Source organism: Triticum dicoccoides, chromosome 3B (assembly GCF_002162155.2).
Source record: "Triticum dicoccoides isolate Atlit2015 ecotype Zavitan chromosome 3B, WEW_v2.0, whole genome shotgun sequence".
NCBI classification, from domain to species: Eukaryota; Viridiplantae; Streptophyta; class Magnoliopsida; order Poales; family Poaceae; genus Triticum; species Triticum dicoccoides.
This window is the reverse complement of record NC_041385.1, coordinates 350670534-350693032: the sequence shown is the minus strand read 5'-3', so window position 1 is coordinate 350693032 and position 22499 is coordinate 350670534. Positions and strand designations below refer to the sequence as shown.

General features: G+C 46.1%; 1 protein-coding gene across 3 annotated transcripts in view; it reads right to left on the bottom strand.

The window, feature by feature from the left end:
- Nucleotides 1-11367, bottom strand: part of LOC119276047 (callose synthase 7-like) — a 33439-nt gene extending 22072 nt beyond the window's left edge. For 2 of the 3 annotated variants that reach the window (XM_037557009.1, XM_037557011.1), the window contains exons 1-12: nucleotides 10964-11367; nucleotides 5195-5288; nucleotides 4534-4631; nucleotides 4369-4453; nucleotides 4155-4271; nucleotides 3921-4049; nucleotides 3693-3782; nucleotides 2645-2730; nucleotides 2415-2547; nucleotides 1613-1732; nucleotides 1447-1523; nucleotides 1316-1382 (exon numbers count right to left, since the gene is read on the bottom strand). In XM_037557009.1, the coding sequence (XP_037412906.1) occupies nucleotides 1316-1382; nucleotides 1447-1523; nucleotides 1613-1732; nucleotides 2415-2547; nucleotides 2645-2730; nucleotides 3693-3782; nucleotides 3921-4049; nucleotides 4155-4271; nucleotides 4369-4453; nucleotides 4534-4631; nucleotides 5195-5288; nucleotides 10964-11229 (1362 nt within the window). In that variant the 5' untranslated portion in view covers nucleotides 11230-11367. Of the gene's footprint in view, nucleotides 1-1315; nucleotides 1383-1446; nucleotides 1524-1612; nucleotides 1733-2414; nucleotides 2548-2644; nucleotides 2731-3692; nucleotides 3783-3920; nucleotides 4050-4154; nucleotides 4272-4368; nucleotides 4454-4533; nucleotides 4632-5194; nucleotides 5296-10963 lie in introns of all 3 variants that reach the window. The other variant, XM_037557010.1, reaches the window with a different exon arrangement.
- Nucleotides 11368-22499: the final 11132 nt, after the last annotated feature.

Genomic DNA, 22499 nt, shown 5'->3' with positions numbered 1-22499 from the left:
GGGAGCCATTCTCGCGGTTCTCCGACAAGATCTACTTGGACCTATCATGGAATCAGTGCTTGGATATGAATTGTTTTATACACTTTATATTTTTTCCATTGGCCCACTTTCAAGAGAAATAAATGGTTATGCTTGGATATGAATTGCTTTGGTGGGCTCCATTGTGAGCGATCACCACATCTGGTGCTTCTGGTGCTACTATCGCTGGCCACCGAGTTCGAAGTCTGCTTCTTGCCCGAATCATACTAGAAGAGAAGTAGCTAGAGAAAACAAATCGGGAGTTGTGATAACAAGAGAGAGCAAGGCATTTTATTAATCTAGTGAGGTACGGTAGAAACATTACCATCAAATTGGTTAACTTTCCCTGCTAATACTAGTTGTCAATTGTTACGTACAAATTGGCCAGCACAACAACATATACGTTCATAATTGTTGCATATAAAACGAAAGTAGAAGTTAAATGTTTCAAAAAAATCAAAGTAGTTGCTGCCCAGTTGCACAGGAGCTTTGCTGGTGTTTATCAAATAGAGGTAACCTCACCGTTCTTATGCAATGACTTGAACCATATCCATTTCATCCAATCCCTCCAACCAAATACAAAGAGGAATCATCTCGTTCCAACTCTATTTTCCGAACCAAACAAAGAGATAGAACCATTCCAGTCTATCTCATTTGTTGGGTAACGGAACCATTTTATTCAGTTTTACTTGGTTCCACAACCAAACACGCTGCAAGGATATGGTGGTTCCGATAGGGGAGGCATGGGTAGCTGAGCACCAAAAAATGTCCGAAGATGGCTCGTACAGACATATAACCTTTAGAGTTGTCTCGTTGCTCTAATTTGGATCTTGTTGCGATTCAGAAAATTTAGGAATTTGAATGGAGTTAGCCTTTTCCTATGTGTGGGAGTAGTGAACTGATTCTGCTACACAGGTTATAATGTGATTTGATAGAATGTCCTCCTTTGCTTTCACAAAATTCTGTTATATACATAACTTAAGAATAAGGCATCATTTTTCCTTCTGTTACTGTTGCTGCGATCCTTGCAATGAGAAACAGTTCAACTGAAATAGGGCGCATAATGTAACTAAATAGTTGTAAGCCCCAAGTCCCACCCATAAAACCCTGGATCTGCCACGACCTTATGAGCACTAAGTTGACATCACAAAAAAAATCTTACTCATTCAAGGTGAAGCCATAATGTGGTTAATCAAACACTCGACAGTAAACTCCCCAGTAAGACAATCATACTCTAGCCATTTAAATAGGCAGTTGCCCTGGCTGATGTATCAAATGAAGCACAGTTATGACATACCTCTTGATGGAAGAAGTCTGCACTGAGATCCCATGGCCAGCCAAGCTTCATAAAACATTTCTCTGACCTACAAGGAAGAAAATATTGTGTCGGACGAAAAAGATAAATAAGAAATAAGAAAATAAGATTACCAGAATTGTTCATTCAAGTCATCATAATTTCTCCAAGCTGAGTGGCCAGCTGTACCACCTTTACTTCTTTGTGATTCCTTTAGAGTGAAAGAAAAAACAAAATTGTAAGAACAATATATTCTCCTGCAAGGATAATCTAGTTGTGTTTCAAACTTTACATACTCACCTTCTGCAGAACCTTATAGATAGGTTCAATGATAATGTTTAGGAATGATCCCTCCTCTTCAAACCCAGGTGGTGGTTGAAAATAACTTTCTTCAACCATTTGATTCAACTGTTTTGCCATCTGCCAAATTAATAAACTTCCATGAATTGCCAATCTTTGTGTATAATAACAGGTTAGCTGAATGGATGTAAGACTCATGGTAAACTATACTAGTCCACCTTCATTATTGTATGATTGTCCCGTAAAGTGGTACTATTCAAAGAGACATGGTTATAATTTATAATTGGGCCATGATGTGATATTCATGTTCATGGTAGCTGGTCAGTGATTAAAACCATTTCTTTACAACCTTGGGGTGATGAAACTGACGAAAATGAAATAGCTCATACTCCCTCCGTTCCAAAATAGATGACTCGAGTTTGTACTAACTTTAGTACAAAGTTAATATAAAGTTGAGTCATCTATTTTGGAACAGAGGGAGTATTTGTTAGAATCAGTAGCAGTGGGACAAGAGGCATGCCAGTTAAGTAAATGTTGAAGGAGCTAAAAGCACACTGTTACCAAAAGTGCAAAAAAGTTGCAAAGAAAATTGTTGGAGCAAATAAGTTGGAGTCACTAGGAATCATGAAACCATATACCAACAGTTCAACAATACAATTTATTTAACTGTGGCTGGAACATATACATGTAACTTAAATAGATCAATCACAACCAATAAGCTATTAAAGTAAGATACTCAATTGCATAAGTATATTCATTTGAAGGTAGCTAGAAAAGACAATTCCTTTGAAGGGGGCCTTACATGATGGAATATGTAGCATAAGCACTCAGGCATAAACCGGACATTTGAAGCCTCACCCCAGATAAGAAGGTACAATCCAATGTGGAGAAGCATTAGCTGCTGCTTCTTTAGTTCTGTGTCATCATATTTGATCCTATGACACAGAGCAATGGTATTAAGAAATGTTAAATGCTACAGGAGATTTAATGGCAATAGCATGAAACAGAATCACAAAACCATGCACCACTTACATGATTCTTGAACTAACATGCAAATAGTGACACCATGATTCATAATTTCCAAATATTTTGTCCCACAAATCATTCACAGCGTCGACCTGAAATTCCATGTCAGCTCAGTGTCAAATTTTCACATTATAAGTCCATAGCAAAAGATTCTGTTGAGCAACACATAGGTAAAATAGAAGATAAAATGGTTGTGACAAAACCTACAAGGAACATATCGTTAAGCTTCATGCACTAGCCGACGCAACCAAAAGTCCAAACTGATGGAAAGGGCTAGGCAATCCACATATACACTTCAACACCCCCTTTCACGTGTGACGCAGGAAGTCAACATGTGGATAGTCTCAGAGGTATGGCTCAGGAGACCTATACGTGGAAACAAAGGGGGGCAACAGCAATTTTTAGATAAATTGCGAAAGCCAGGACTTGAACTCAAGACCTTAGGCTCTGATATCATGTTAAGCTTCATGCACTAGCCAACATAACCAAAAGTCCGAACTGATGGAAAGGGCTAGGCAATCCACATATACACTTCAACACCCCTCTCACGTGTGACGCGGGAAGTCAACACGTGGATAGACTCGGAGGTATGGTTCAAAAGGCCTATAAGTGGACACAAAGGGTTCAAAAGGCCTATAAGTGGACACAAAGGGGGGCCGCAGCAATTTTTAGATAAATTGCGAAAGCCAAGACTTGAACTCAAGACCTTAGGCTCTAATATCATGTTAAGCTGCATGCACTAGCCAACGTAACCAAAAGTCCGAGCTGATGGAAAGGGCTAGGCAATCCACATATACACTTCAACACCCCTCTCACGTGTGACGCGGGAAGTCAACACGTGGATAGACTCGGGGGTATGGCTCAAAAGGACTATAAGTGGACACAAAGGGGGGCAGCAGCAATTTTTAGATAAATTGCGAAAGCCAGGACTTGAACTCAAGACCTTAGCTCTGATACCATGTTAAGCTTCAAGCACTAGCCAACGCAACCAAAAGTACAAACTGATGGGAAGAGATAGGCAATCCACATATACACTTCAACACATATATCTTACCAAAGGATGCCCTTCCTGTCCTGAGGTCCTTGTGCTAATATTTGCAAGCAGTAACACCATGTTTTCTCTCTGATTCTCCACATTCGATTTCTACAAAAGGAACCATGTAGTACAACATTAAATATTTTTGTCAAGCATAATACCATGAGCGCCAGTAAGACCGGACGGGATGACATTCCATCACCTCAGATACGATATCAGAACATAATTGGGAAAGCAATCATTTACCTGAAATCCAAATGCTAGCGAAAGCCAGTCAAGTAAATCCCAGATAGGTTTTCCTTCCCTTTGCATTGAAGACATGTGTAGCTTTGGAAGACCGTCTATGTTACGTATTACATCTATAGCACTTTTTATCTACACCATTTACAGCACAAATAGGATCATAACTTGCTGCAGATTTTCATAAACAAGTAGAAAGAGTGGGAGGAGCAAACATAAGTACTAGGAATTATAACTAACCTCCGGGAGTTCCACAACTGCTTCTGCAGAACCAGGAAAATTGAGGGGGACTATGTTGTACTTGTAACTCTTGAAATGAGCACTCTTTTCCTCTACTACTTTAGCAAGTTTCATCACCTACAAAACAGAGTTTGGGAGACAGTGTTGAAGAAGCTCACCAATGGAACAGGTGAACAAAAACTTATATAAAGCAATTTTATGTAAAATGGAGTACCTCAGAATCAACCTTGTTGTTTGTTACATCTCTTAACACTTCATAAAGAGCAGACGCCACTTGGTAATATCTAGCCAATTCCTCACTGAGTTTTCAACACAAAAAAGAAGGTGATTAAAGCAGTTCACCACAAACGAAATTGATTATGAGTGTATTATGTCTTACAAGTTCTGTTTTTCAGAGGTTCTGCTCAAATTTTCACAGTAGTACTTATAAAATCGCTGGATCTCCTTTGAATCGTTTAAAGGAAATTGCGTGTCATCCTGTCAAACATAGAATAGTGTCAGGTATTTACCACTGAAGAGAAGATGACAAAGAAAGTAGGTCCCAAAAGGAGAAAAAAAGAGGAGGTAAATTAGTCACAGTAAAGCAAGTTTGCAAGCATAGTCACAACACGGTCATGTCTGCTTCAGACATCAGACGTCCAGCATCAGTTATTCACTTTTCTTATATCGAACTGAATGAAAGAATGCAAGGACATACTATATCTCATATGAGTCAGACTCCTGAAATGAGTTCACAGTCTACTCCCCTTTGTGAGGAGCTCACAGTCTACTCCCATTTGTGAGGCTAAGCAACAGCTAATACAAATCTATATCAGAAATATGCATTAGAGAAGAAGACTTGCATGGTGTTAGGTCAAGAAGAAAACTAAAACAAGAGTTAATAGACAATGGATTCCCATTTTGGCCAAAACATGAATAAGCTACAAAAAAATGCAGTAAGTTTTTTTGTTGTTGATAAAATTTTGACAGCGTGATGCTAAAATTTCAGCCACAGTGAGGAAAGGGTAGTAGCAACATCATAAGTTCAGATACATGGTTACCTGATCTAGCTTAAGTGACATGTATGTTTTGAACTGCCGAACCCCACGTTGGATGGATGATGGATCCATTCTTTGAACTTTCTTGTAGGCATATCTGCGACCTTGGTACAACATGCATGGTAAATCCAGTTTCATATCAGAATAGCATGCACTGCTTGACGTAATAATATACGAGAAAGGAACTGAGAAGGTAAGACGCTAGATGGACAATAGAACTGCCAGCCTAGCAACAAATTGGTTCGTGATACAAACTCAGCATGCAATGAACCAATGTCAGTTTGAGATTTAGGTGGTTTGGGGGTCGAGGACCTTGAAGTTAAGTATAAGTGTTTGCTCAGCAAATGGTTGTTCAAACTACTTACAGAGGAAGGTGTTTGGCAGGAGCTGCTCCGAAACAGGTGTTAACATAATCTTGTCATGATTAATTATGTGGATGTTGTATGTATAAGGGCATGCAAAATTAACTAGCTATGCATCAGGCTTGCATGTTGGCAAACAGCAGCAGCTAGCACTATAGGCATGCATCCAGACTCTTTAGGTGGCACTATAGTAGCTGTCAGCAGTAAAAAAGCAAAGTCTGATTTGACTGAGCTGTAGATAGTCAGCGGTATGTACTAGACTGCAGTAAGAGCTTACACTGAGCTGTCCTAGCTCAGCTATTAAGTATTGATAGTATAGGTCGGTTTGTATAGTCCTACAAAAGGACATGTACCCCTGTTTGTAACAGTAAGCTTGTTGCTACTGATATAGAGCTACAAAGCTTCATACTAGTTCCTTTTGTGCATGTATTTGAGAGAGAAAAACACTAAGAGAGTCCTCGATGAGAACCTATTAGTTCTAACAATTGGTATCAGAGCCATGTGTATTAGCTTGAGTGAGATATTAAGAAAAAGTAGAGATTGATTCCCATCGATACCCTATGATCACAAAGAGCAGCTACCTGGCATGGTCCATCAAGGGATACCAGAGGGCATGCTCACCTGGTGTCCGAAAAGGAGACAGCCAAGGCGACTTGCGAGACCTTGAAGATCATGCACATGGGTGTTGAGCGCGTGAAGGACGCCAAGGTACAAACTCTCAAGATGGAATTTGAGGGGCTGTGCATGAAGGAGTCAGAATCGATTGACGATTTTGCTGCCCGGTTGACGACCATTGTCAACAGATCAGGGCACTTGGCGAGAAGTTCGAGGAGAATTATGCCGTCAAGAAGTTCCTTCGCACCATCCCCAACAAGTTTCTCCAAATTGCTTAGACTATAGAACAATTTGGTGACCTCAAAACAATGACAATGGAAGGGGTTATTGGACAATTGAAGGCACATGAGGAGCGTCTAGGAGGAATCAGTGATGCTGGCGAGGAGCACTTGCTGCTGGCCCGCGCTGAGCAGGAGTCCAGGTTCAAGAGGAATGGAGGCGGCAACGGCCCCATCAAGAAAAACCGCAAGTTCAATAAGGCAAAGGTTTGTTGCTATAATTGTGATGACCAGGGCATTTCTCCGAGGAATGTCACAATCCAAAGAAAGAAGGCAATGCAGAGGCACATTTTGCTCAAGCATGTGCCGAAGATGAACCAACCTTATCCTGATTGGAAGGAGATATTGCCTGGTAAGTTGCATCCCCGGCAACGAGGAAGGTAGCGCTCCGGGTAAGTTGTGTCATAGGTGGCAAAAGTTTTGTGTTCTCGTGTAAGTTGCGTCCACAAGATATTGTGTGTGTGGTTATGTGAGTTCTTCTGCTAGATGTGTCCACAAAATCGCATGTGATCAAGATCTTGTGCCAGTCGCGTCCACAAGATATTTCTTGTGTTAGTAGTGTCCACAAGAAGCTGAATTCTCGTGTTGGTTGCGTCCACAAGAAGATATACTTTAGGTGCGTCTACAAGACAACATGTTTCTTGTGTTGGTTGTGTCCACAAAAAACTCCGCATATGTGATCATACAATATGGGAAGCCTAACCGATATGCAAGAGCTAAGACGATTCAGCATACCGGTGAGTTTGGTATGACAAGATTTGGTATCCCCGATATGCAAGAACTAACATTGCTAAGATGATTAGTTATGTGGATGTTGTATAATAACATGCAAAATTAGCTAGCTATGCATCAGCCTTGCATGTCGCGAAAGAGCAACAGCTAGCACTATAGGCATGCATCCAGACTGTTCAGGTAGCACTATAGTAGCTGTCAGCAGTAAGAAGCAAAGTCTGATCTGACCGAGTTGTACATAGACAGCAGTATGTCCTAGACTGCAGTAAAAGCTTGCGCTGAGCTGTCCTAGGTTAGCTATTAAGTGTTGGTAGTATAGGCCGGTTCGCATAGTCCTATAAAAGGACATGTACCCCTGTTTGTAATAGTAAGCTTGTTGCTGCTGATATAAACCTACAGAGCTTCATACTTGTTCCTTGTGTGCATGGGTGTGTGAGAAAAACAGTGAGAGAGTCCTGGGTGAGAACCTAGTAGTTCTAAGTGTCCACGAAACCAACTAACTACCCATTCTAGAAGGGATTGATGAGGGTGAAATCTGAGTTCTTTTGCGGAGGGTCGTTTGTGATAGGCAATGGCCTCAATACTCATTTCTGGGATGATACATGAGCCACTGGACTTGCATGACCTTGGCGATACTATCACTGAGCAGGAGGTATGGGAGGCCATCAAAGACTTTCCCAGTGACAAGGCTCCAGGTCCAGATGGCTTCACAGGTCTCTTTTTTTAGAAGTGTTGGGGATTCATCAAGCACGACATTATGCGAGCCATCCAAAGCTTCGACTCGCTGCACACTTCCAACCTTCAATGGCTCAACTCCACCAATGTGGTGCTCTTGCCCAAAAAGGAGGGCGCAGAGGGCATCTCCGACTATAGGCCCATTAGCCTTATCCACGCGGTGGCCAAAATCATTGCTAAAGCCCTCTCCTTATGCCTTGTTCCCCACATGAACGCCCTCGTCTCCAACGCTCAAAGTGCATCCATTAAGAGGTGTAGTATACATGACAAATTCATGTACATTTGAAATTTTGCTCCTCGGCTACACAATAGCAAAACCCCTGCCCTACTTTTCAAGCTTGACATCAAGAAGGCCTTTGACACGGTCAAGTGGGAGTACATTCTTGACCTCCTCCAACGGAAGGGGTTCCCAAGCAAGGTCCGAGATTGGATTGTGGTGCTTCTATCCACATCTTCCTCGTGCATCCTCCCGAATGGGATCCCCGGTCCCCCCATCAAGCATGCTCGTGTGCTCTGGCAGGGTGACGCGCTTTCCCCTGCTATTTGTCCTTGCGATTGATCCTCTTCACCAAATCCTTGAGTTCGCGACTTGGAAAGGCATTCTCCATAAGATACGTGGTCATGGTGCCATGGTGAGAACCTCACTTTATGCGGATGACGCGGTTGTTTTTATGGCCCCAATCAAGAGGGATATAGACAACCTTTCAGCAATCCTAAGGGGTTTTGGTGAGGTGACGGGCCTTTGCACAAACTTTCATAAGAGCTCGGTGGTACCCATTCGCTGCAATCATCTTCACTTGGGGCACATTCTCCAGAGCACGCCGGCGGCTAGAGCCTCCTTCTCTCTGAAATACTTGGGGCGCACTCTCTCAGTTTGACAACTCAACAAGGTGGACTTCCAATATCTTGAGGACAAAGCGGCCGGCAATTGGTCACTTGGGAGGGCCAAAATATCACTGCCATTGGTCGGACGACCCTCGTCAAATCATTCATTACCTCCCAAGCGGTGTTCTCAATCACGCCTCTTATCGTCCCATCGAGCTCTCTCCAGAACCTCAACAAAATCAAGAGGGCCTTCCTTTAATCCGGCTCAGATAAGACGACCGGTGTCAAGCACAAGGTCAATTGGGAGGCCGTTTGCTGCCCTCGGGGGTATGGAGGACTTGGGGTCCACAACACCGACAAATTTGCCCGTGCTCTTCGCCTTCTTTGGCCGTGGTATGAACTGAAAGAGCCAAACAAGTTGTGCGTTGGGCTTGGAAACCCATGCAATGAGGAGGGCCTTGATTTTTTCTATGCCTCCACCACAATCATTGTCGGCAATGGCGCAAAAACGCCGTTTTAGGATTCCGCATGGTTCCTCGAGCGCAAGCCTAAGGACATCACACCACTATTTTTTGAAGCCTCAAGAAGAATTGGAAGGTGCGAAGCCCTTAAAGATAATGCTTGGATCCACAAGATAAACCACAACACCATCGTCTCATGTGCCCACGTCCGGGAGTTCTTCACTCTTTGGATGCTTGTTCATGACTTCCATCTTGACGGCATTCTTTGGAAGCACTCAAATGGTGGGATATATTCGGCGACCACCGCTTACAAAGCGCAATTCCTTGGGATGACCCTCTCCTCAAAGGAACGCATGGTGTGGAAGGTTTGGGAACCCCCGAAAGTTGAATTCCTCACATGGCTTGCACTTCAAGATTGGATTGGAACAGACGACCAATTAGAAAGGCGGGGTTGGGCAAATTGCGCCCTTTGTCCATTTCGCAAGAGGGAGCAAGAAAGCGGACCACATCTCTTCTTCAAGTGTCGCCATACACTTACGCTTCCGTGTTTGGTCTTTGAGAAATTTAGCCTTGCTCATGTCGACACTTCGACTTGGCACATGGAGGACTCCGTCATGGATTGGTGGGACAAGAGAACCGATTTGCAAATCCCAAATAGGCGAGCAATGGCGTCCCACACCATGCTTGTCTCTTGGACCCTCTGGAATGAGAGAATTCTCCCGTCTTCCGACACAAGAGCCCCCCCCCCATCTTATTGCTTTGGATTAGCGACGAGGCAAAGCTTTGGATTACCACGGGCGTTAAGCATCTAGGGCATATTGTATTGAGCGGGTAATTGTCATGTCGTAATCATGGTGTACTTGTAAAACTCAAACTCTATTCTCTCCTTATTTAATAGATGAGGCAAATCTTATGCCTCTGTTTCGAAAAAATAAGCTTAAGGCACAAATACGTGTGGGCATCTGTGCTTTACTTTGGGTGATACAGAATTGTTGCAATGAATTTTTTTAACATATCCAAACAACAACAAAAATTGCAAATCATTTTCAGAGCTACAGGATGGATACGTACTTGGGCGTACCTAGGTTATACTACTAGGGTGTACAGGGCACCGGATCAAGATCATTTTCCTTTATAATATGGTGTGTGAGTGTGACACCCCCAACTATAGGTGAAAAACATATGTGATTTGTAGAGTGACACCGAGTTGTTGGTCCTCCCTGATTCGTGCAGAGGCCCAGGCATCCACGAACCCGGCGAGAGGATTTGTGCAGCCCGTTTGGATGGCGATATGTGATTGAGTCATCTAATCTTGTTATGGCCCAGTTGTTCATTGGGGTTTTTTTTTCAAATTTTGTATGGATCTTTGGTACGTTCTCTTTTAGTTAGGATGATCGTGTGCATCGCCAGATGCAGAGGACTGGGAAAACCCCTCCATTTCGAGAAAAAAATTGACAAAATGGATTGATGATTAATGTTACAAAGCAGTGAGGAGTGTTGCACCGTGTACCTAATTACTACTCAATACTGTGCGTAGCATCGTATCATCGTATGAGACGTAATTTTCCACTGAAAAGTGCAAGATATGTTGTGAGTTGAAGTGGTGGTGGACTCGTGGGTCAATCTGCATTGTGCTTGTGCACTTGAATAGCCTGCATGTATGTATCTACGCAGCCTAATCAAATTTGGTGCTCGTCCGTAGGGGGGGCTAGCATCATTTTTTGTTGCAAAAATGTGGAGTGGGGTGGGGTGGTCGTGACTTACAGAGGAACGCGACCCGCGAGTTGAGCAGCTCGACCTCGTCGGCTGCGCGGATGAATGGCATCACCTCTGGGGCCAAGGCTTCGGGCACCCGCTCCCCGGGCTCCGCCACGCCCTCCGGAAGCCTCCGCGACGCCAGCGTCTGCGCCAGCGCGTTCCGCCTCCGCCTCACCACCATCGACCTCGAGGCCGTCGCCGTCGCCATCGCCACAAACGTGATGGTGGGGGGCACGGTGGCCTGATGGGCTCGGACACGATTTATACGCCATTGGAAGAAGAGGCGGTGGAAGGGTGCTTGCGAGGATGGACAAATGGGTATTCCGATTCGAGCTGCCGCCGGGGAAGCAAGGAATTTTGTTCGCGGCGCCAGGAGGAAGCGCGCGCCTTCCCTGCCACCTGTATCGATAGGTTTGGCTTTTCCTTGCTTTCTTGTTCTCTCTGCTAGAGCATCTCCAGCCGATCGCCCCTAGAAAAAAAACGCTGTTTGGAGGTGAACCGGCAATATTTTCGGTGTGGAAACGATCGGTTTTCCAGCCGCCGCTCCAGATTGGCCCCAGAAATTGTTTTTTTTAAACATAATTGAGCAAAATTCGGCAAACACGGCATACATTCGACGATATTTAGGCGGTTCACAATTTTTTTTACATATAGAAACATAATAATAAGTCTACTAAAAAGAAGAAGAAGAAAAACGGGCGCGCCTACAGGCCGAAGAACTCGCTGAAGACGCCAAAGTCGCCGCTGTCCTCGTCCTCCTTCTCCTTCACGCGGTCGTCCCTGCTCGACCCCTGCCCGGGGTCCCCCTGGCGGACTGGTTTGGCCGGCGGCGGCACCTCGTCGTCGCTGCCGTCGAGAACGACGACGCCTCCCTCGTCGCGGCCACGGCGCCGAGCGGCGAGCTCCTCCAAGGCGCGGCGTTGGCGCTCCATCTCCGTCCGCGCCCAGTCCTCCCGCGCCCACTTCATGGAGGCCTCGTCGTCGAAGGCGGCCTCGTCGTTGTGCTCGCGCTTCACGAGGTCGAGCCCCGTTTTCGTCTTCGGCCTGACGAGGTGGGAGGAACCGCCGCCGTCCTCGTTGATGACGGCGTCGCGGTTGCGCCGGCCAGCGGCGTTTCCACGGGCTCGGTGTCGGTGTCAGAACCGGCAGATCTCGGGTAGGGGATCCCGAACTGTGCGTCTAAGGACCGAAAGTAACAAGGAGGCAGGGAACACGATGTTGACCTAGGTTCGGGCCCTCTTAATGGAGGTAATACCCTACTTCCTGCTTGATTGACTATGATGAATATAGGGGTCACAAGAGTTGATCTACCTCGAGATCGTAATGGCTAAACCCTAGATGTCTAGCCTGTATGATTGTGATCGGCCCTATAGACTAAAACCCTCCGGTTTATATAGGCACCAGAGGGGACTAGGGGTGTACAAAGTCGGTTTACAGAGGAAGGAAACTATTCATCCAGACGCCAAGCTTGTCGTCCACGCCAAGGAGAGTCTCATCCGGAGACGAGAGTAGGCCTTCTGTTCTTGTATCTTCACGGCCCGTTAGTCCGGCCCATGTCACATAGGTCGGCTTTCCGAGGACCCCATAATCCAGGACTCCCTCAGTAGCCCCCGAACTTGCCTTCAATGACGACGTTGTATCCGACTTTATGTCTTCAGCTTTTGCAAGGTAAGTTCCTCACTATGCTTCATATAGTTCGGCTTTTGCATTAAATATTGTACTCTCCAGCTTCCGCATCGCCATCGCCTTGGTTCCCATGTGGCAGATGAATACGAAGGGTCTAAGCATTTTTACAAATAACCCCTTGACCAAGTCGATAAGGCGCTTATAAAAGAAAGGTCGAATCTTAGATTCCATTCCTCACCAGACGGAAATCCTTAGGGCATGCCACAAGAAACCAGCCAAAAATGGCCAACGCTCCTTGCTCTTCATCGGGTCCCCAAGGCCCTCAAGAAGGCGACTGGGAGAGCTGCTCGGTGTCCCACGCTCAATTGGCCACGCTGCAGGTGCAGGGATATCTCCCTCCATCGGATATGGTTCCCGTTCGAGCGGGATTAACCACCTATAATGGCGAAGCCCTGGCGGAGAAATTCCCCAATCCCAATCCAGGGGAGCGGGTGTGCTTCGTTTCCTTTTTTCTGAGGGGCGTGGGATTTCCAATCGACCCCTTCCTCAAAGGTCTTCTGGAGTACTATGGTCTCCAACTGCACAACCTCACGCCAGGCTCCATTTTACATATCGCGGGTTTTGTTGCCCTTTGCGAGCTGTTCCTAGACTGCGAGGCCCATTTCGATTTATGGAAAAAATATTTCTGCCTCGTCCCCCGCTCCCAGAAGGATCTATTTTCGAGGTGGGCGGAGCCGAAGTATGGCATATAGGCGGAACAGGATACCTGCCCGGTACTCCGAAGAAGGCATCCGAAGAGTGGCCCTCAGAGTGGTTCTATATTGACGATGTTGCCCTTCCAGACCCTGTCCGGCAAGGTCTTCCCGAATTCTCCTCTGCTCCTTTAAAGAAGCGCGCCAGCTGGCGTCCCCAAAGCTACGAAGAAGAAGATAGTGCGGAGGTTAAGCAGTTAGAGAGCAAGGTCCAAATGCTTGCCCATTCCGGACTATCCATAGTTGAGGTAATGGCGATTTCAATAACGCGATGCGTTCAGCCACTTCAATCCAGGGGGTTTCCCATGTGGCATTACAATGGTAAAGACGACGCCACACGTTGTGGGCACAAGGGTCCGGCTAATTTTGTCGCGCTGGGTGCCACATTGGCTGACCTTTTTAAAGGGGAAAAGGAAGACTTCGCTCGCCTGAAGTGCCGAGAAGGTTTCTCCATGTATACCCCCATTGATTGGATGAGTCTTCGATTATAGGCCTCAATTGATCTGTTTTTCTCAAGTATGTTTTATAACGAGTTTAATCCAACTGCCATTAATAGGAATGGAGAAAGGTCGTCGAGGGGATCTACTGCCCCGCTCCGCAGCCAGAGGACCATACTTGAGACCTGGATCCAGGATACGTAGAAGATCCGGACATATTCATGGATTTCCAGGATGGAGTCTTTGACCAGACGAGCTACGACGGCACGGAGGTGGCCATTATAACCGACTACCCTGGCCTCCTTCCTTCCTCCCATGTAAGTACCCAGGAGACGTGTCCTCAAAAAGGGTTTTCCCACCGTGACTCACCCACTGTACCATATCATGCTCCCAAGGGGCGACGCTCGCGCCAGCGCGATACACCAAAGGTGTCCTCTAAGAAGACGACGCTTGCACAAGGCACCTCTTGGAAAAGAAAGGCGAACAGTGATACAGCCAGGCCCTCCTCAGTGTCGAAGAGGTATAATCCTTCAATATGCATTCAATGGATAGACCGGATAACGACGTTCCCGATGGTGTCATATTGCAGGAGGAGTGTGCGCAGGACTGCTTCCGGAGACCTAGTCGGCCATGCACAGACTGATCCAGCCCCGTCCCCTGCCACAAGGACCGGAGGGGATGTGGGGGCAATGCCGGATTGTCATCTCCCAGAGGATTCAGATAATGTATCTGTCACAAATTCCGAAGTGGAGAGTGCGATGGGTCACCGGCGGCGGAGAGCGGCTATGCGCGACCCACATTTTACCGAAGAGGCTTTTAATGCTCTCAGCTCAGCGGATGCGTATATCCGAGCTTCTCGTGATGGAGTTGCTCGAGCCACTCACAAGCTTTCAAAGGATATGCGGGTAAGAATTTTTGGGCAGATTCAATAATATTATGCCAGTAGCCCCCGAGTCTTGAAGCAGTTGGCCAACTGATTTAAGAGTCGTTGCTTTGTTAGGTACTCACGGAGAGGAGTAAACAGTTATCCAAGGAGCTTGAAGAATGTCGAACAAAGCTATCTGCTACTACTGCCGAACTCGAATATTTAAAGAAATCCAAGAAGGCACCTGATGGTAAGTGCATCAGTAGTTCGGAGATCAGGCTTCCGTGAATACAATGAGGTTTCCTAATTATGGTTGTATCTCGTTGGTAGGCTCGACAGATCGGCTGGAGGAGAAGCTAAGGGCTGCTCAAGCAGATAAAAAACATGCCGAAGGGCAAGAAGCCACTGGTCAACGTGTTTTGACACGGACCATCAATGAGAAGAACAAACTTCAGGATGCCAACATCAAGCAGGTCGAAGAACTGAAGGATTTGAGAGCATAGCTATCGAATGCTTTGAAGGAGAACAAGAAATTGAAAGGCGGCATATTCAATATGATGTGTGACCTATTAGTCAAGAATGGTCTCCTGTTTGAAATTTTAACAAGTTTGCTTCTGTAGGTGTGCTAACCGGACGTTCCGAAGGAGAAGTGTCCGGATTCCAAGGCGACCTGCTACAAGAGTTGTCCAAAGTGCACGAGCGAGATCGGAAGGCAATGAGGAATGCGGCTAAGGCGTTATGGTCATCGAATTCCCCTCCAGGAATTATGGATGAGCTTGCGAATTTATTCAAGGGAGCTCGTCGCCGTCTGGAGCTACGGAAGATATCTGCATGTCGAGAAGGTGCTCGAGAAGCCTGGGCCATGGTAAAAATACGGTATACCAAGCTTGATCCAAATCATATGGCTCAGGTCGGACCTCGGGGACCAGATGGACAAGAAATTCATGTTAGCTTAGTGTATGACCAAGTGAAAACGGAAGCTAAGTTTTCTCAACAGGATTGTAAACTAGACAACCTACTAGAGGGTCTAGAGGAAGAGGAAGTTTTTGAGTCCAAGTAGTAATGTACTTCATCAACAAACTTTTATCCATCCGAATTGTAAAAACCATTGTCATGGTAGACTTCCCGCTTCGACCTCCAAAACCAGGGGTTTGGAGTGTTTCCGGATATTCTAAACCATTGGTAAACACCAAGGTATGCTCAAAAACTAGGCGGTCCGGTCATAGTTGCTTGAACAGACAAGTTGTATTCGGGGAGTTATGTTATATTACATTTGGTCGTAAGAAACATCTTCCAGAGAGAACAATTCCGTTAAGGGTTCCTTTCCCTAGGCTAGTATGCGTTTTTGCGCATACATAAACTGTGATCGAGAGATCACGGTACACTTTATAATTTGGGGGCGTATATTGCAATGTGGTCAGTTCGTCTCTTGTCCGCCGACCGATCATTCCCTTAAGAACGCTCGCTTTCGGCTTCACCCGTCTGAGGTACATGTCCGGATAACCCGGCTGTAACAATCGTAGAGGTGCTCCCTTTATGCCCTAGCCGAACAAGCGGGAACGTAGGGCATAAGCACAGGAGCCAGGCAACCCAGCTTGGCAAAAATTTAAGTCATAAAGGTGCATATAATGGCGAAGACAGGACACATATGAGTAGACGACACATATATACGGTGAGCTTAACGCTCCAAAAATAATAATCAGAGTAAGCTTCTATAAAAAGAAGCCCCCCATGTGATAAGGGGTGTGTACATTTGATGATGTATAGCCCTCGAGTGTACGGTTGATCCGAACACTGGTAAAAGTTGTAAAATCTGAAAAAGAGAAAAGAGGGGTGAAAAAGAGAAAAGACGAGAGAGAAAAAAGTTACAAGTGTGGATTTAGGCATAGAATCTGCGGAGTCGAGCGGTGTTCCATGGGTTTGGCTCTAAACGATTATCCGAAGCGTTGCGTGGGCGATAGGATCCTCCAGTGAGAACTTCATCTATGATGAAGGGACCCTCCCATTTGGGCTTGAGCTTGTCCTTTTTCTTCTCTGGTAGGCGTAGGACAAGTTCGCCGACATTATAAGTCTTTGCTCGTACTTCCCCGCTTTGATATCGCCGGTCTTGCTATTGGTAAAATGCGAAACGAGCCTTCGCGACGTTGCGCTCCTCCTCCAAGCCATCCAGATCGTCCTGCCGATCGAGCTCGGCCTCCCTCTCTTCATACATGCGCACTCGAGGTGAGTCATGAATAATGTCACAAGGCAGTACTACCTCGGTGCCGTACACCATGAAAAAGGTGTGTATCCGGTCGTGCGATTGGGCGTGGTACGCAGCCCCCAAAGTACGGAATCGAGTTCTTCAACCCAGTGCTTCTCTGATTCGCGCAAGGATTGTACTAGTCTGGGTTTAATGCCGCTCATGATCAAGCCATTAGCCCGTTCAACCTGACCGTTTGTCTGAAGGTGATATACAGAGGTGTAATCGAGCTTAATGCCCAAATTAGTGCACCAGGTTTTTACCTCATCGACCATAAAGTTGGAACCGTTCTCAGTAATGATACTATGCGGTATACCATAACGGTGCACCACACCGGATATGAAGTCTATAACTGGTTCGGCCTCGGCCGTTTTGACTGGTTTGGCTTCTATCCACTTAGTGAATTTGTCGACCATAACCAGTAAATATTTCTTCTTATGGCTTCCCCCTTTAAGGGGTCCGACCATGTCGAGCCCCCAAACCGCAAAAGGCCACGTAATGGGGATTGTTCGCAAAGTAGTGGGCGGCATGTGGCTTTGATTTGTGAAAAGCTGGCATCCAACACATCGTTGTACAAGGACTTGCGCGTCTGCTCGGGCCGTGGGCCAAAAGAAACCCGTACGGAAGGCTTTACTTACAAAAGCCCGAGCAGCGACGTGATGGCCACCAAGACCGGCGTGTATTTTGGCCAAGAGCTCCCATCCTTCTTCTTCGGAGATACACCGTTGTAAGACTCCGGTTGTACTTTTCTTGTACAGTTCCCCCTCATGAACTTTGTAAGCCTTGGAATGTCAAACAATGCGACGGGCCTTCGTTTGATCATCAGGGAGCTTGTTCCTAGTAAGGTAGGCGAGGAAAGGTTCGGTCCATGGGGCGATGGCAGCCATGATTTCATGGGCTGATGGTGTTATCTCGGTATCTGAACCCCCAACGATATCGGAGTTCTGTTCGGAATCTAGGGGTATGGTTTGCTCTGGAACAATGTTGCCGCTGCCGTCCTACCACACTATGGATGGCTTAAAAAGCCTTTCAACGAAGGTGTTAGGTGGGACGGGGTCGCGTTCAGCGCCCATGTGGGCAAGTATGTCCGCCGCTTGATTACTCTCTCGAGCCACATGATGAAACTCGAGCCCTTCAAATCGAGCTAAAATTTTGAGTACGGCATTATGATAAGCCGCCATCTTCGAATCTTTTGCGTCGAAGTCTCCATTTATCTGAGATATTGCGAGGTTTGAATCCACACGCACTTAAAGGCGTTGTATGCCCATGGGGATGGCCATCCGGAGACCATGCAATAAGGCCTCGTATTCGGCTGCATTGTTAGAATCTGTGTACAGTATTTGGAGCACATAACGGATTATATCTCCTGTGGGGGATGTTAAACGACACTAGCCCCTAATCCGGCTAACATCTTAGATCCGTCGAAGTGCATCACCCAGTTGGAATATGTGTTGTATTCTTTAGGGATTTCGTCCTTTGTCCATTCGGCGACGAAGTCAACCAACACCTGAGATTTAATAACTCGGCGTGGCTTGTGAATTATTTCAAATGGTAAGAGCTCAATGGCCTATTTGGCAATCCGGTCGGTGGCGTCTCGGTTGTTTATAATATCGTTAAGTGGTACTTCGGAAGCGACCGTGATGGAGCACTCTTGAAAGTAGTGTCGCAGCTTGCGGGATGCCATGAAGACCGCATATGCTATCTTTTGATAATGCGGGTATCGGGATTTACATGGTGTAAGGACCGTTGATACGTAATATACCGGTTTTTGAATTGGGAACTTGTGTCCCTCCTCATTACGCTCGACGACGAGCACCGTGCTCACTACTTGGTGAGCTGTAGATATGTAAAGCAACATTGGTTCGCCGACATTTGGTGCGGCCAGGATTGGGTTGCTTGCTAACAAAGCCTTTATTTCCTCCAGTCCGGTTGTGGCAGCGTCCGTCCACACGAAATTGTCAGTGCGGCGTAGCAAACGATATAATGGCAATGCCTTTTCCCCTAATCTGGAGATAAAACGGCTTAAAGCTGCCACACACCCAGCTAATTTTTGGACCTGCTTGAGGTTTGGTGGTGTTGCCAACTGTGAGTCTGTGACAAAGCTCGGATTTTGGCGGGGTTTGCTTCAATTCCTCTATTGGAAACGATGAACCCAAACAGTTTTCCGGCTGGAACACCGAAAACACATTTTTCCGAATTGAGCCGCATGTCATATGTTTGGAGGTTGTCGAATGTAAGGCATAAATCATCCACCAATGAATCGACATGTTTGGTCTTGATGACTACGTCATCTACGTATGCTTCCACAGTTTTGTCGATCTATTTTTCCAAGCATGTTTGAATCATGCGTTGGTAAGTTGTGCCAACGTTCTTAAGCCCGAAAGGCATAGTATTGAAGCAGAAGGGCCCGTATGGAATGATGAATGCCGTTGCAGCCTGATCGGATTCTTTCATCTTAATTTGATGATATCCGGAATATGCGTCGAGGAAGCACAAGGAATCGTGCCCTGCGGTTGCGTCGATAATTTGGTCGACTCTAATTAGTGGGAAGGGGTCCTTGGGGCAAGCCTTGTTAAGGTCTTTGAAATCAACACACAGGCGCCAGGATTTATCCTTCTTAGGTACCATGACTAGGTTTGCTAGCCAGTCCCGATGTTTGATCTCTGTGATGAACCCGACTTCGAGTAACTTGGCTAGCTCCTCCCCCATGGCTTGTCGTTTGGGTTCGGAGAATCGACGAAGAGTTTGTTTGACTGGTTTGTAGCCTTTCAATATATAGAGACTATGTTCGGCCAGTCTTCATGGGATACCTGGCATATCGGAAGGATGCCAAGCAAAAATGTCCCAATTCTCACGCAAGAATGCGCGTAGTGCGGCGTCCACTGTCGGATCCAGCTGTGCCCCAATGGAAGCTGTTTTATTGGGGTCCGTCGGGTGGACTTGAAATTCGACTATTTCGTCAGCCGGCTTGAAGGAGGTAGACTTTGGTCTATTATCGAGGATTACATCGTCCCTGTCTGCTGTGGAACGTAGAGTGGTCAATTCCTCGGCCGCGAGGGCCTCGGATAAAGCCTCAAGGGCCAGAGATGCGGTTTTGTTTTCGGCTCGGAGGGCTATGTCCGGATCGCTGGCTATAGTGATGATTCCATTGGGCTCGGGCATTTTGAGCTTCATATACCCGTAATGGGGTATGGCTTGGAAGCACGTGAATGCGTCTCGCCCCAGCAGAGCATGATACCCGCTGTTGAATGGTGCCACATGGAAGAGTAGCTCTTCGGACCTATAATTCTTTGGTGTGCTGAGTACCACATCAAGTTTGAGTTTTCCCGAGCATTTGGCTTCTCGGCTAGGGATAATACCGCGAAAGGTTGTGTTACTTTGCTCAATGCGACTCATGTCCATTTGCATTTTATTGAGCATGTCCTCGTAAATGAGGTTCAGTCCGTTGGCGCCGTCCATGAGCACTTTAGTGAGGCGGAAGCCATCTACAATTGGGTTTAGGACCAAAGAGGCTGGTGCCCGGACTAAGCGGGATCTTGGTTCGTCATCGGCGTTAAAAGTGATAGATGTATCGTTCCAAGGGCTTACTGTTACCACATAGCAGACTTCGGCGAGGTCGTGGAGCGCCCTCTTGCGCCGATTAATCGACGGAACGGTCTCGAAGACCGTGAATACTTCAGGGTCATTGCCCTCCGAAGAATAGTTGTCTGGAGTGTTTTTAGTGAGGAGACCCTCGCCGCTTTTGGCCACCTGCCGGAGTATCCAACATGCTCGGAGGCTATGCGTTGGTTCGTTGTCCGGTGACATGTGAATTTTGCAGGGTTTGTCGAGCCATTCCTCGAGGACAGTTTTATGCCCCGTAATGGGTTTAATTTTCTTGCCCACGAGATGGTGATTAGGTGCTCCGCGGGGGTGAGTCCTCTTTGCCTGTCCTGGGGCTAGCCTAAAGGCCTACGGTTCCCAGCGGGCTATTTGGATTTTCCAGGCGCTTTCCATTGCACAGTACTTCTGTACTATGTGTGCCAAATCGGCAAAGTGCAGTATGCGATAGCGGTTGAGGGCGTTCAGGATTCCCTCATCCGTGCAATTGTTGCAAAATACTAAGATCTGATAGAGGAAAAGGTGTCCCATCTTTCGATGAGATGATGGATTTCGCTTTGGTGGAAGTCGACTTTGACGATCCGACTACGAACGTGCGAGGACGTCGCGCCTTAGCAATCGCTAAACCAAGTCCGAGAGGTTATTCACCACGCCGGAGCACGATCAACCTAGCCACGAGGGTCTGTTTCCTGCAAGCAAACGAAGAACAAGCAAGAAACTAAGATTGCAATCTGGATATTGCGAATATAAGATGAAAGCTTTATTGATCAAGGTGGGGTTCTGTGACGCCTTTGTCTGGTCGTTGAACACAAACGAAGTACGCGAAGTTGCAACTATGGCGAACTTTAATCTAAACAAAACCCAAAGTCTAAACGGTGCCCTAAGGGATGTATATATGGAGGAAGAGAGGGGGAATTTCGTGGCCCTTGGTGGAGGGGTCCGAAATCAACCCTATCTCTTGTTTCCCCACACATACGGACTCTAAAAATAGCCTATACTAATGTATTTCGAAATTACATGGGCCTGGCCCAATAAAAAGGTGACGCAGCACCTATAATAGCCTCTGGACGAAATTTATGAAGTGGCATCTTGTATATTTCGTCCAAGGCTTCATGCACTCGTTATGGTGGCTTCAAAGACCTGAAATCATCACTCGTAACTCCATTCTTGTTCCCCTTGCGCATGCCATCATCTCCTTGCTTTCTCTTGCTCCAATGTTCATCCTTCTCCAAGCTAGGCCCTTCATTTGTAAGCAAAACAAATGTAGCCAATTTAGGCAGCATCATGTTCTCATGAACATTAGAATCATTACCAAGAAACGAAAGTACCTGGTAATTTAGTTGGCGTGCGCGAGCTCTAGTAATTGGTCCAGTATGTATAGCAGCAGGGGCTGTGGGTGTAACAATGGTATTGATGTCCTCATCATCCTCCCCTTCTTGAAATGAAGTCGTCCTCGACGGAAGTTCATCTTCCTCACCCAAATAAGGCTTCAAATCTGCAATGTTAAAAGTGGGACTAACCCCAAAATCTACAGGCAGCTCAAGTTTGTATGCATTATCATTTATTTTCTCTAACACCTTAAAGGGACCATCAGCACGTGGCATTAGCTTTGATTTGCGCAAATCAGGAAATCTATCTTTACGCAAATGTAACCAAACAAGATCTCCAGGTGCAAACACAACATGTTTTCTACCCTTATCTCTAGCAAGTTTATATTTAGCATTCATACGCTCAATGTTTTCCTTAGTTAACTCTTGCATTTTTAAAACCAATTCAGCACGTTGTTTAGCATCAAAATTAACCTTCTCCGAAGATGGAAGAGGCAACAAATCAATAGGTGCACGAGGTAGGAAACCATACACAACTTCAAAAGGGCACATCTTAGTAGTAGAATGCAATGAACGATTATAAGCAAATTCAATATGAGGCAAGCATTCCTCCCACATTTTCTTATTATTCTTCAAAACAGCCCTAAGCATAGTAGACAATGTTCTATTGACTACTTCAGTTTGTCCATCAG